The sequence below is a fragment of the Vigna unguiculata genome, chromosome 9, assembly GCF_037176805.1.
Source record: "Vigna unguiculata cultivar grain cowpea cultivar isolate G323 ecotype 2 chromosome 9, ASM3717680v1, whole genome shotgun sequence".
NCBI classification, from domain to species: domain Eukaryota; kingdom Viridiplantae; phylum Streptophyta; class Magnoliopsida; order Fabales; family Fabaceae; genus Vigna; species Vigna unguiculata.
In genome coordinates, this window is record NC_140800.1 from 6184672 (window position 1) to 6198002 (window position 13331).

Here is a 13331-nt window from a genome sequence, read left to right on the forward strand (position 1 = left end):
AAAAAATATTTGTCAGTTTTATCATTCTACAAATTTTAGTAACTATTTTTTTTGAATTCAAAAAATACCAAGATATAGAGATAAAATGAATAACAAAACAAATACAAATAGCAAGTAATTGAAATATGATCATGTAGTAAATAAAACTAAAATATGTGTCTAACTATAATAATAATAATAATAATAATAATAATAATAATGTCACTGTAATAATATCGCATAGTGATAAAAAAATAATACTAATACTACTACTAATAAGAATATTAATATTAATACAACTACGTATATAAAGAGATAAACATATTTGGTATCCTTTTTATTTTATCAATTTTATCCTCTTAATTATTATATTTTAAATTTAAATAATTATTTATAATAAAAAAAATATTTTTCAGTTTTATTATTTTACTAATTTTAGTAACTATTTTTTAAATTTAAATAATTTTTCAAATGGAAAGATAAATGAACAATAAAACAAAATAAAAATGACAAGTAATTGAAAGATGATTCCTACATATTATATTAAGTAAAAGTAAAATTTGATCTAACAAAAATAATAAAAACAATAATAATAATAATAACTATTATAATAATTATAGTTCTTATTATTATTAATAATATTAGTAATATAATAATAGAAATAATTATAATTAATAATAATGATAATAATATCCATAGTTGATAGTAATAATGATTATTAATTATAGTTGATAATAATAACCTGTGACGGATCTTGACCAATAATTTTGGAGAAGCCAAAATAATTTATAGTAACAAATTTTGAACTCATCAATAATTTATTCAAAATAAAAATCTCCAGTTATTCCTTTTTGAATGTAAATAACCATGTTGTGTTCAAGAAATTCATCTTTCATCTTATTCTGAATTTTGTTTTAATAATCTTCATTATAGAAAATGAAACATTAAGAGTTAAATAAAATGAATTAGACAATCAATCAAGTAAAATATCTTTAATTTGTTTATTTTTGTCAAAGATTGACATAATTCAATAATGGTCGACAAATCCTTCAAATTTGAATGGGTATGAACATCAATAATGAAATGTTGGAGTGAAATTTTAAACTAATCATATATTTATCAATATACCTATTTTTTTAGTTTAAGACAAAGAAATAATTTATCATAATCTAATAAAAGTTGAGACATAATTGCTAACAAAAATATATAATAGTAATAATATTATATATTACAAATAAGAATAATCACTTTACTACTAATAATGTTAAAATAATAATAGTAATAATATATAATAGTAACATATAATAATAATAATAACAATAATAATAATAATTATTATTATTATAATACTAATATTTGTTATAATTTGACTACTATCGCTATAAATAATATTTATAATAATATTATTATTAATAATTAAAAATATTAATACTTATAAAAATATTACAAATAATAATATTATTTATAATTAATATTATAGTTGAAATCATAAATAAATGAAAAAATAAAAACAAATTGACTTTTGTAAGATTTGAATTTGGGTCCTTTTGTACCAAAGTTTTAAAATGACAAAAAAACTAATTTTTATGACGTGTTAATAAAAGAAAATAGGTAATATAGTAATTTTGATAGTATCTTCTTTTCTTAAAAGTAAAACTGAAATAACGAAATGTGGAGATAAAATAGTATATTTTATTTATACATTAAATATATTAATATATATTTCTTATAGATAAAATAATAATAATAATAATTATATTATTGTTGTTTATAAGAGAATATAAGACAACATAATAATAAGAAAATATGGAGATCCATCATTTGCATATTGTGTTTTATTTTCTAGTGTATGTGTGTCAACTTTTTTAACTATAGTCAAAATTTATTAAATTATGAAATAACTTTTAATTATTAAAAGTAAAATGATTTTTATAAAAATTAATTATAGAAAATAAAGGAAATTATATATTTTTTATTATATAAAATATTTTTTATTGTGAATAATTTGTTAAATTTAAAAAATAGTTACTAAAAGAGTAAAATTGAAAAATATTTTTTTAATTTTCGGTAATTATTTGAATTTTAAAAAACAGATAATTATTATAAAGGTAAAATTTTAAAAATTATTTATTTCAATTTTAACAATTAATTATTTAAACGGTAAAATTGTGAAAGAATTATGGGCATGAAAAGGTGAATCCATTTATATAGGGTTTTTTATGAATAATTAGTTCAATTTTAAAAAAAGTGGTTATTAAAAGAGTAAAATTGTGAGATCCTTTTTTTTTTCTCTCTTTCTTTTCTCCTCTGCCTACTCACAGAACCCACACTATTCTTAAAACCACTCATAGGCTTTGCATTCACCTTCTTGTTTTCCACTTCTCTCTAACTAGAGGACTTGAGCTTCCATTCTAATATATCCTCCATTCTTGTTGCAGCAAGCGAACTTGAGATCAGAACAAAACATCTTCCCCAAGTTGAGTTTCCTTCCTATCCATGTAAGTCAATTTTAGTTTCCCCAATTCTCTTCAAATTTTGAATTCTGGAGTTCCATTATTGCTAAATCGAATTAGGATCCTATTCTCACTTTGTGAACCTATATTCCAGTTCCTTAGGTTGTGAAATTGAAGTGCCTCACGGTTGGAAGTTATCCTTGCTAGTGGGTGATTGTTAGAGGTAAGGGAAGCTAACCTTTTTCTTAAATTTCGTACAGAAATATGTTTTTATGACTTTTAATTGTGTGATTGAGTGTTGAATTGGTGCTTGAACTGTATAATTGGGTGTGTGATTGATTTGTGCGAAAATTATGGGCTTTTGCATGTGGGAACAGATTGGGAATCCTGCGCGAATTGTCGCCTAGGCAAGCTGGTTTCGCTTGAGCGAGAGACACTTTCGTCTAAGCGAAACTACTTGGCCTGAGTGAGAATTCGCCCAAATTTTAATTGCCCTCTGTTTGGAGCCTCGCTCAGGCGAGAATGACCTGCCTAAGTGAGATACCTCTCTCGCTTGAACGAGATCTTCTAGCTTGAGTGAGAACCACTGCAACTGAATGTTTATTTCTCTGTTTTAAATGGATGAAATTGTAATTTAATGAGATAAATGTGAAATTTGTTCATGATTTGCTTTGACTGTTGTGGCAGGTAGTATGTGTGGTGAAACTGTATAATTTTGGATTATGAGAAGATGTGGTTGAACTACAATTTCAAGGGAAATTCCAATGAGTATGTTAGTGTGTCGAAGGACATGAAGACTCACTATTGGTTGGTATCCTGAAACTCCAATAATCATTCACGCTCAGATAGAGCATAATGGATTATGTCGTGAGGAGTAGCAGGAGGTCCTAGTCTTTGGACTTAATCAGTCTTAGACGCGAATGGGGCTTACCCTGGGAGTGGTTGAGTGATAACCCCTTGAGCCCAAACTCTGCAGAGTTTGGGAACCGTCACAGGTGCACGCCACCAAGAGATCCAATGTCGCTTACATAATCTGTATATTGAGTCTAAAGTCATGTATTTGTGTTGTGTTGTAGTGGTTTAAGTAATTCTGATGAATGTCAAAAATGCTTGCTTGGTATTCATAATTGAACTGCATGATCCTTCTTAATAAAGTTAGCTTACCCTTTTTGCATGTGTTGTTCTCTTTGTATGTTCTCTCCTTTGCAATGATCACCTACTAATTGGTGTGAGCAAAGAAAGATTTAGGTGAAGACACCCCCCCTCTTGGACAGGAGTTGATCCGTGACTTGGATATCCAGCAGTAGTTTTTGGATTATGCTCTATTGAGTTTTGGATGTACACGTTAAGTCTTCCTTAGTATAGGTTGTACATGTTGTTAGTGACTTATATGGTTATTTTGGATGACTATATTAACACTTTGTACTGGCCTATTCTGACTATCTGCTTTGCTCTGACTATCTGCTTTGCTTGATCGTGATATAATGTTTTATTTAGTAGTATAAAAACTATTAAATGAGATGTTAAAAAAATAATCTTCTTTTATTTTGTGTAATTATTTAAACTTAAAAAGGTAGTTATTAGAAAGGTAAAATTTAAAAAAAAAACGTGAACATTAAAATAGTTAATTTTCTTTATTCGTTGTATAGATTATGATTCAAAATGTGATCATGTGTGTTCATTTTCTTTTATGATATAATAAAATTTTGGTTAAAAATGTTTTTTTCCCCTTAACTTTGTAGTAAAAATCGTAATTAGTCATTCTTCACAACTTTGATATAATTTAGTCCTCAAATCTTATTATAAATGCGTAAATTTAGTTATTTTAACCAAATTTTATTTTAGCAAAATTTGGTTAAAATAACTAAATCTACATATTTCTAAGGTTGAAAACTAAATTGGACTAAAGTCTTCAAGATTGACTAATATAAATTTTATCTCTGAAAGTAAATAGACAAAAAACATATTTAACCATATTTTTTATTAGACTATAGAATTATTATTAATTATTAAAATGAAAATATCAAAAAGTTATAAAATACATTTATAATTATATATAACGATGATTATCTCTTTTGTGTTCACAATCACTTATAATTATTAAATTTTTTAAAGACTAACAATTATTTTTATATATTTTTTTATAAAATTATTCTATTAGTTATATTTTTTTCTTTTTTTTAATTTATTCCCCTTTATTTTTAATAAATATAAATTTATTTTTTATATCAATTTGATAATAATATTATGATTTACTAATATAAAAGACGTGTACATAATGCATGCTTTTACACTAATTATAAACATAAGTAAATAATCATTACAACATTATTGTAAATATTTTTTTTTTGTATATGTAATTTTGTTAATATAAATAATTATTTGAATTAAAAACAATTTACTAAAATTGTAAAATTAAAAATATTTTTGTTTATCCATTTTAAATAATTATTTGTTAAAAAAACTAGTTACGAATAAGATGAAACTTAAAAAGAATTTTGTTTTGTAAAAAAAATAAATTGTGAAAATACATTTACATATGTATATTTGTTATTTTTTTACATGATAATAAAATACACTAAAATTATTATTATTTTGATTGTTACTATTACAAAACTTAATATAAATAATTTTATAACTTTATTATAAATATTTTTTTTCCTTTATGTAGGTAGCTTTATAATTAAAAAATAATTGTTTAAAAGAATGTCAAATTAAAAAATAGTTAAATTTAAGAAGATTTAATTATGTTTTAAGTTCTTGATGAATTTAAAAATTTTGAACTGAGTCCATGATAAATTTTCATGGTGGTATTAAGTACTCAATAAATTTAAATATTTTTTTTCAATAGAATCTTAAATTTTAAACAACTTTCCTATTAACGAGGTGATGTGGCATTTAAGTAACCAATGTAGTTACTATTTTGCGGAGTCACTATCGTTACATATTATTATATTATTATATTATTTTATTATTTTATAATTCATAATTTGTAATTTATAATTTATAATTTTATAATTGTTAATTTTATGCTTTTATAATTTAGTAATTTAAATCAAAATTGTATAATTATAAAATTAGGATTTTATGAAATATAAAATTATGATATATTTTTAATTTTTATTTAACTCATAAAATGATAATTTTATAATTATATAATTTTGAATTCAAATAATAAAATTATAAATATTTAAATATTTAAAATTATAAATTTTAAATTTTAAAATAATAAAATAACAAAATAACATGTGATTAGACAACGTAATATAACAAAAAATAACTAGGTTAATATCTTAAGAGACTCATCACCCAGTTAATAAAGAAAGTTAATAGTGAAACTCAATGAAGAAAGTTAAATTTATTAAATACTTAATATATTAAATACTTAATAGATCACAAAATTCGATCATAACTCAGTTAAAGTTCCTAAATTTAATAAGAGACTTAAAATATAAATTGTTTAAAAAATAATTATTTAGAAGATAAAACTAATAAAAGAATTATTTTAATTATAAAACATATTTAAAGAATCTATTAAAAATAATAGTAAACATAAATAATCTTTTATATATATAAATATAATAATATTAACTATTTGAATATAAATAATATTAAAAGAAAACTGTATACATAAAATAATAAATATTCTTTATTAATAGAGTGAATAAATATAAATAATTTATCTTCTATGATTTAAATTATATTATGACAATTATTTTTTGCATCCTACCATTTCTCTTTTCTTAGATCTATCGTTTCTCCGGTTATTTTTGAAATTTATTTTCTAAAATACAATAATTTTTTTTTTCTAAAAATCAATCGTTTCTTCTTTTAGGAAAAACATTTTTCAGAAGCTTTTGACGGTGGAAGAGGTAAAATTTGATGGAGTGAAGAAACTTTAGCCGTAATTTGATTGTAATAGGAATGACCTACGCCTTTGCCGAAGAACATGTTTCCACTCGTCGTTCTATAAAGATTTTTTGTTTTATTTTTTTTTTTTCTGAGAAAGTTCAGAGGACCACCGTGTTGTTTTTTTCCCTCCAAAATATATGATTGATGGGTACCTTGCACCGGCACCGGTTATCCCTAATAATAATGAAAATTGTAATAAGCCTAGTTAAAATGCATAAAATGTTGCGTGTGATTGGGTAACACCTTTATAAGATCACTAATTGCTGCTTTAGTTGGTGTTTAAGAAAACCCTCCGGCCATTCTAACCTCAAACCCTAAAACTGTAACGGTCGCATAGATTCGCCAAATCCACCGCCGCCGGTTCAACTCAAAACTCATCTCTCCCTTTATTCGAGGTTTCTTTCTTCAATCACTCTCTCGCTCTTCATTTTTCAATGACACTCTGTATGAATCTGACCCCTCTGTTATGCGTTGTTGTGTTTTTATTTTCAGCGGGAAGGAGGGTTGCTAGTTTGTTTCATCTTATGTTGTTTTATGTAAACAAAGTAGAAATAAAAAAGAAAAGAGATGTTCTTGTGAAACTCGGTAGGAGAATAGTTATGTGCAGTTAATTATGGATTCATAATAATGACAGAATTTTTATTTTCTTTTTATAATGTTTGTTGGGTTTCTGTTTATGTAAAGTTTGTGTTTTTTTCTATTCAGTTGTTATTTCTTGGTGTGGATTAGTGAATGTATGACCATGCTTTTTAAAATGAATCTGCAGTTTTGCTTTTGGCCGCAGTGTCGAGGTTTTGGACACCTGGAAACCGCATGGAGGTTGCAGTTGTGGTCAAACATTTTTTCTGTAACTTCCCGCAGTATCAAGGATGGGGCTGAAACACAACTGCCGCCATAATTTAAAACTTTGTTTAGAACACCATTAGGAGTTTTGAAACTCTGTGTGGCTGTTTTGGGCTGATATCGTGTTAACTGACTATTCTTGCAGGCCTTTAGGGGAAGTGACTGAAAGAGGCTTTGGCAATAGATTGGAGTGTAGGTTAGATTCAGTTGGTACATTCAATTAGAAAACTTAAGATTATTGTAAGATATATAGATACAAAGAAACGAGGATTTGCTGGGTGGTCATGTAAGATATTTAGATATAGAGAGAGGTGTTTTTTGGGGGTGATCTTAGATTATCAGTATTAGTTTGGCAGTGTATTTAGGCCTCTGCATATTTCTTGTCTAGGAGGTGTTTTTCCATTTTGAGATCCGTGATTGATGGATGTAGTAAATGATTTGCATATGGGAGGTTCAACCAGTACAGAGGACGTAAATTTGTCACAGAAGCGGAAAGCGCCGAAAAGGAAGAAAGAAGGTAATGCTGTTCAGTGTGAAGGTCCTGATTTTTCACTGGATAATTCTTCACCGAAGATGGATGGTACTGTAAATCACCCATTGCCTAATTTCGTAAGTTGCCTAATTGTAGAATTTAATTCGACGAAGCAGAATGAGAAGACCAAACGGAAGAAGACAACACATGACCCTATTGAAGGCAATAATAGCGGTTGTGGCACTTCAGAGAATATTTTTTCACCAAAAGCTTCTGTTCCTGCATTGGATATGCTGTCAGGACATCCAATTCAATGTTTTTCCACTGATCCAATAACAAGTCAATCTTGTGAGGAAGTGGGTTTTTGTCAGGGAGATCATGAAGAAAAGGAGCAAAAGATGAGCAATACAACTGCAGCAAAAGCTTCCACACCGGCAGGGGATATGCTTTCAGGACATCCAATTCAAGGCCTTTCCACTGATCCAATAACAAGTCAATCTATTGAGGGAGTGGGTTTTTGTCAGGCAGATCACGAAGAAAAGGAGCAAAAGATGATCAATACAACTGCAGCGAAAGCTTCCTCACCTGCATTGGATATGTTGTCAGGACATCCAGTTCAATCTTTTTCCACTGATCCAATAACATGTCAAGCTTGTGAGGAAGTGGGTTTTTGTCAAGGAGATCATGAAGAAAAGGAGCAGAAGACGGTGGATACAACTGCAGAAAAGCAGCACAACGTTCCAGAAGTAAGCTGCTACCACATTTCTGTTGCAGCAAGTCCTGAGCCTTTTGCGAAAGAGTGTGTGCCAGAAATTAGTATAGAGCATAGCATAAATGATAACATTTCCAACCCGGAGGATAAGAATAGTTTTCTAAATGGTACAAGTCCGATGAAAGAAGATGTTTATGACCCAACAGATAAAAACATATGTTACAAAGCCTGTGCAAGGAGACAAATGGTTAATGCTGATTGTAGGAGAAGCAGTGGTGACCACAGTCCTGAAAATCCTAACAAGGAACCGACTTTTCAGGATCATGACAAGGATTGTTCACACCAACTTTCTGATGGATCATTGAGAGTTGGCATGATAGATGAAGAGACAAAACTTTCATTTGATCAAGTTACCTCACATAATGGAGCAGCAGCTGAGGAAATAAAGTTGAGCACTGACATCATTGATGAGCGAAGATTTATGACTACTGTTGTAGACATTCCTGTGGAGCATCTCGAAGCAGGTGGTAGACAACTGGATGATACAGAGATTACAAGAAGTAATCTGTGTTGTGCAGGTGATGTTTCTGATTTAAGATTAGACACAGTAAGATATGATCATTTAAAGATTTTATAATTCTCATTGTTGGTTTTGCAGGTGAGCAAATAGAGTTGACCACTGACAACATTAATGAGCAAACATCTATGACTGCCTCATCTGCAGTTGGCATTCATGTGGAGCAAGTTGAAACTAATGGTAGACAGCTAGATCATTCGGAGATTACAAGAAATGATCTATGTTGTGCAGGTGATGTTTCTGATTTAATCTTAGACACAGTAAGAGATGGTCATTTAAAGATTTCACAATTCTCACTAGACAGAAGTGGTTTGGGGACCCCAAAGAAGAAGCTTCTCATCCTTGATGTGAATGGACTGCTTGCTGATTTTGTCAGTATCGATGTCACTAGTACAAGATATAGACGAGAACCAGAGCCAGATTTTATACTGAAAGGGAGAAAAGGTAACATGAGCAAATATCTGGTTTCCTCATTTCAAATTTCATATTTTGGTCCAGGTTGAATTTGAGTGCCATGTTATTTTTTCCTTTTGCAGTCTACAAGAGACCCTTTTGCAAGGATTTTCTACAGTTTTGCTTTGACAGATTTCATGTAGGAGTATGGTCTTCTAGAGCCAAGTATTTCCCATTCTATGACTATTTATTTTTATTGTTTTGACGTAGGCTTGAGTTGCAATCAAAGACTTTTCGAATTTTATTTAAGCAATAGAAAAATGGTCTTCATACATTATTTTACTTTGCCACTATTGGCAGGTTCAATGTTGAGGAAGCTATCAAATTTCTTATGGGGAAATCTGCATCCAAACTTCTCTTTTGTTGGGTAATCTGATCTTAACTCTTTTGTATCTTTTAGTATTTTTTTTAGGGGCTTTTGGTACGGTATAGTAAGTCTGCAATAAATAATTTCTTTTCCTCAACCTAGTCATAGGAATTAGGTACATCTTCTATCTATTTAGGTGTACTCTAACAATTTTACTCTAAATGGTCTTTTGTTTTATGTGGGCCAGATGTGGAAGGGTTATTTGAATTGATTTTGTAATTCCTTGCATATCTATTAAATAGGATATTTTGTTAATGAAAACAACTTGTTAATTTAAAAAATTGCTGTCTGTCACCTATTTAATTTTTCTCATTTAACATCTTGTGTCTCTGCAGTACGGCTTGTTATATTTTTGCTTCCTGACTGACTCTTATGCCTTCTCGTCTGCAGGCTTTTCTATATCATTAGTTTATGTTTTAATTATCAGTACCCAAAAAGAACGTACATTGGCGACATTTAAATATATGGAGTTACATGATATTATAATAAATGTCAATCAACAAGAAAAATATATAGCACTGCCAGCCTTTTAATTATGGTTGTCCTTTGTTTGAATTTTGAGGGTGTGTATGGATTTTGATTTAGGCAAAGCGGATGGGGTGATATTGTAAATCATAACTACATTGTAGTAAGATAGTTTGTGTTTCATCACTATAAATGCAGTTTTAGCCTGTAAATGGCTACTGTCATCTTCATTCCTTCTTGGAATTTCTGTAGAAGCTATTAATCTTTTTGTATAATGTGATATGCAGAATCAGTCCCACTGTACTACAACTGAATTCGCTACTGTTGAGAATATACACAAGCCCCTTGTGTTGAAGGAACTTAGAAAGTTGTGGGAAAAGGAAGATCCCAATCTACCATGGGAGAAGGGAGAGTTTAACGAGTCCAACACATTATTATTGGATGACTCCCCTTACAAGGCCCTAATGAATCCTGTAAGCTCTCTTGTTTTGTTTTCCCTTTATGCAGTAAGCTTTACTTTCTGCTGTTGTCATTTCAACCTTGCAATTTATTTTCAGATGCATTCAGCTATATTTCCCTATTCTTACCGATACCGCAACACCAGAGACTCAGAATTAGGTAGGACATTCTTCTGCTCATCTTCCTCTCCTATATAACACATGCTCCCTTTTTCAAATAACAAATTCTTTAATCATATTGATGTGAAATTCATGTTAAGCCTCTCATTCTTGTGTTCACAGGACCAGGAGGTGATCTTCGGATTTATCTAGAAGGGTTGGCTTTAGCCGAGAATGTAAGAAACTACGTGTCAGAAAATCCTTTTGGCCAACGACCGATAAGAGAATCAAATCTATCCTGGGGTTACTACCGTAGAGTTATAGAATCAGTTCAAAAGAAGCGATGGAGGAGATAATTGCTTACATAACAATGCATGATGAAAGCTCAGACATGATGGGGGTTCTCATTCACATTGATGATTCAGGCACTGCATTTGTTTAATCACTCTGGTGAATGAAATGACGTTCAGTTTTGACTTAAAATAGATCAGTTTTGTTTACTTGCTACTTAGCCAGAATGACTAGCAGGGCATATAGTTCAATTGTTTTCATAAATTTTTGACCTTCTTGGAACGTTTTTGGTTTGCCGTTGGAAATCACAGACCACTGAACTCTAGTTTAGAGCTGGTCAAAATTGGTTGTGGTTCACTATTTTGTGTAAAACTTGGATTAACAGAATAAACTAGAGTTTTATTTGAAGCCACTTCAGGTGACTTTTTGATCCACAGAAGAAGATGCAAGTCTATTAGGTATTATTTCCTTCTTCCATACATATCCTTTTTTGATAAGGGAGCTAGTTAATTATACAATGATTTTGAAAGTTAAAAAAATGATATTTAATGACCGAAGTTTATTTTAAGTTTTTAAAGGAGATTTCAGTCACTAAATATCATTTTTTTTATTTGCTTTTGCATTTTAAAAGATTATAATCTAATGCTCTCTTCTTTTTCTAGTCCTATGTTTTCTGTTAGTATTCCATATCTGTTTTGTCCTTTGAATACTGTGTTTATTTTTATTTTTTTCTAAAATCCTCTAAAAATTGGTTCTGCGTACGTATTTTTACAAAGTTGTGATATTTTTAGGGATCAGAAAGAGGGAAACACTAATGCATACTAGAAATGAAAGTCCTAATAGAACTATCGGTGTGAAAGGGAAAAAGGGTTTTGGGGGAAGCAAAAAGATAGTTAAAATCCATAATGTAGAGGAAAGCTAATAACAAGACTAATACTTACAAAATTGAAGTTTAAACTGTTTTAAGTTTTCTCTTAAAGTAAGAGAACTTGTTCAAAGAATTTTCAGATTTCTTTGAGAATGTACAGAGTTTCTAGGTTTGAGAAGGTTGTGTTTTTCTCTAGTAACACTTACCCTCCTTATCTATTATTTATGCTATTTATACACGTAGAAATATAAATTTTTATATTCAACGCAATTTGAAATTAAAATAATGTTCGATTATTTTTTCAAAATGCATTTCTTTGGTCATTTTGAAATTGGAATTTTTCATCTTTTTTCTTTGTTTTTTCATAATTTAGAGAATCTTGCAACTTTTTCTTGTTTTTCTTCTTTTCTTCATATTTCAAGGAATCTAACATTTTTTTTTTTACATTTTTTCTTCGTAATTTCTAATACGAATTGCTTTATTCTTTTTGGAAGACTTATGAATTAATCGCTAAGTCTCACCTATTTGTTGTCCATTATTATCATTAATTTTGGAAATGCTCAGGGCAGGGATTAATTCATTGTATGTTCAGTCCATAACTACTGTTTTTGACTTCTTTCAATAATTCTTTATTCTCATCATCAAACCCTAAGGAAGATAAAGCTTTAATTAATGAAACTTTTATTTTCGGTTTAGACTTACCCTTAAAATTCAGGTTCAACTCTTTGGATACTTCATTCTTCTTCTTCTGAGGGATAATGAACATAAGTTGTGAAATTTCTCTGCAAAGAATTCAATTTCTTTTACCCTAAGATAGATTCTAGTAGGATCTTATACCAAGGTTGTTGGTAATACAAATATAAGTAGGTGGGTCGAATGGTCCACAAAATCTCTTTTCAGTTCCAATCTTTAAAAGTTTAAGAAAATAGTCGACAACTCTTTTCCAGACTGTATAATTAACCTATGCAAAATCTAAAGTTCTAGAAGCATAATAAATAAGATGTGACCTGAGACATCACCTAATATATTATAGTTCGATGCATCACACATAAGATAAAGTTCAGTTAGAAGGTTGGATGATAAGAGTTCAGATATCCAAAGGCATCAACTCTATTCGTAGTAGATGTAGTTTTTGGATGGTTTAGCTTAATTCAGAAAAAGAAAGTCTTTTCCAATAACATTTCGAATCTAAAATCAAGAACAAAGATTCCTCTATTGTCAACCATTAAGTATAAAACTAAACCAAGATTTGGAAGAAACACATGCTTTTATATATATATATATATATATATATATATATATATATATATATATATATATATATATATATATATATATATATATATCTTAAAATCTCCCTTAATACATCCTACTCTATTATT

At 28.9% G+C, this 13331-nt stretch overlaps 1 protein-coding gene across 3 annotated transcripts; it reads left to right on the forward strand.

Moving 5' to 3' along the window:
* Positions 1-6309: 6309 nt before the first annotated feature.
* Positions 6310-11493, forward strand: LOC114163319 (uncharacterized). 3 transcript variants are annotated; one of them, XM_028047561.2, is made up of 9 exons: positions 6310-6739; positions 7111-8949; positions 9030-9179; positions 9249-9392; positions 9485-9566; positions 9702-9768; positions 10521-10706; positions 10791-10851; positions 10974-11493. In XM_028047561.2, exons 2-9 carry the CDS (start codon positions 7608-7610, stop codon positions 11144-11146), a joined length of 2205 nt encoding a protein of 734 aa, XP_027903362.1. In that variant the 5' UTR covers positions 6310-6739; positions 7111-7607; the 3' UTR covers positions 11147-11493. The 3 variants fall into 3 exon arrangements, with proteins under 3 accessions (XP_027903362.1, XP_027903361.1, XP_027903363.1); XM_028047562.2 differs by having other exon boundaries at positions 6313-6739; positions 7111-7704; positions 7816-8949; positions 9030-9392; XM_028047560.2 differs by having other exon boundaries at positions 6311-6739; positions 9030-9392.
* The last annotated feature ends 1838 nt before the right edge of the window (positions 11494-13331 follow it).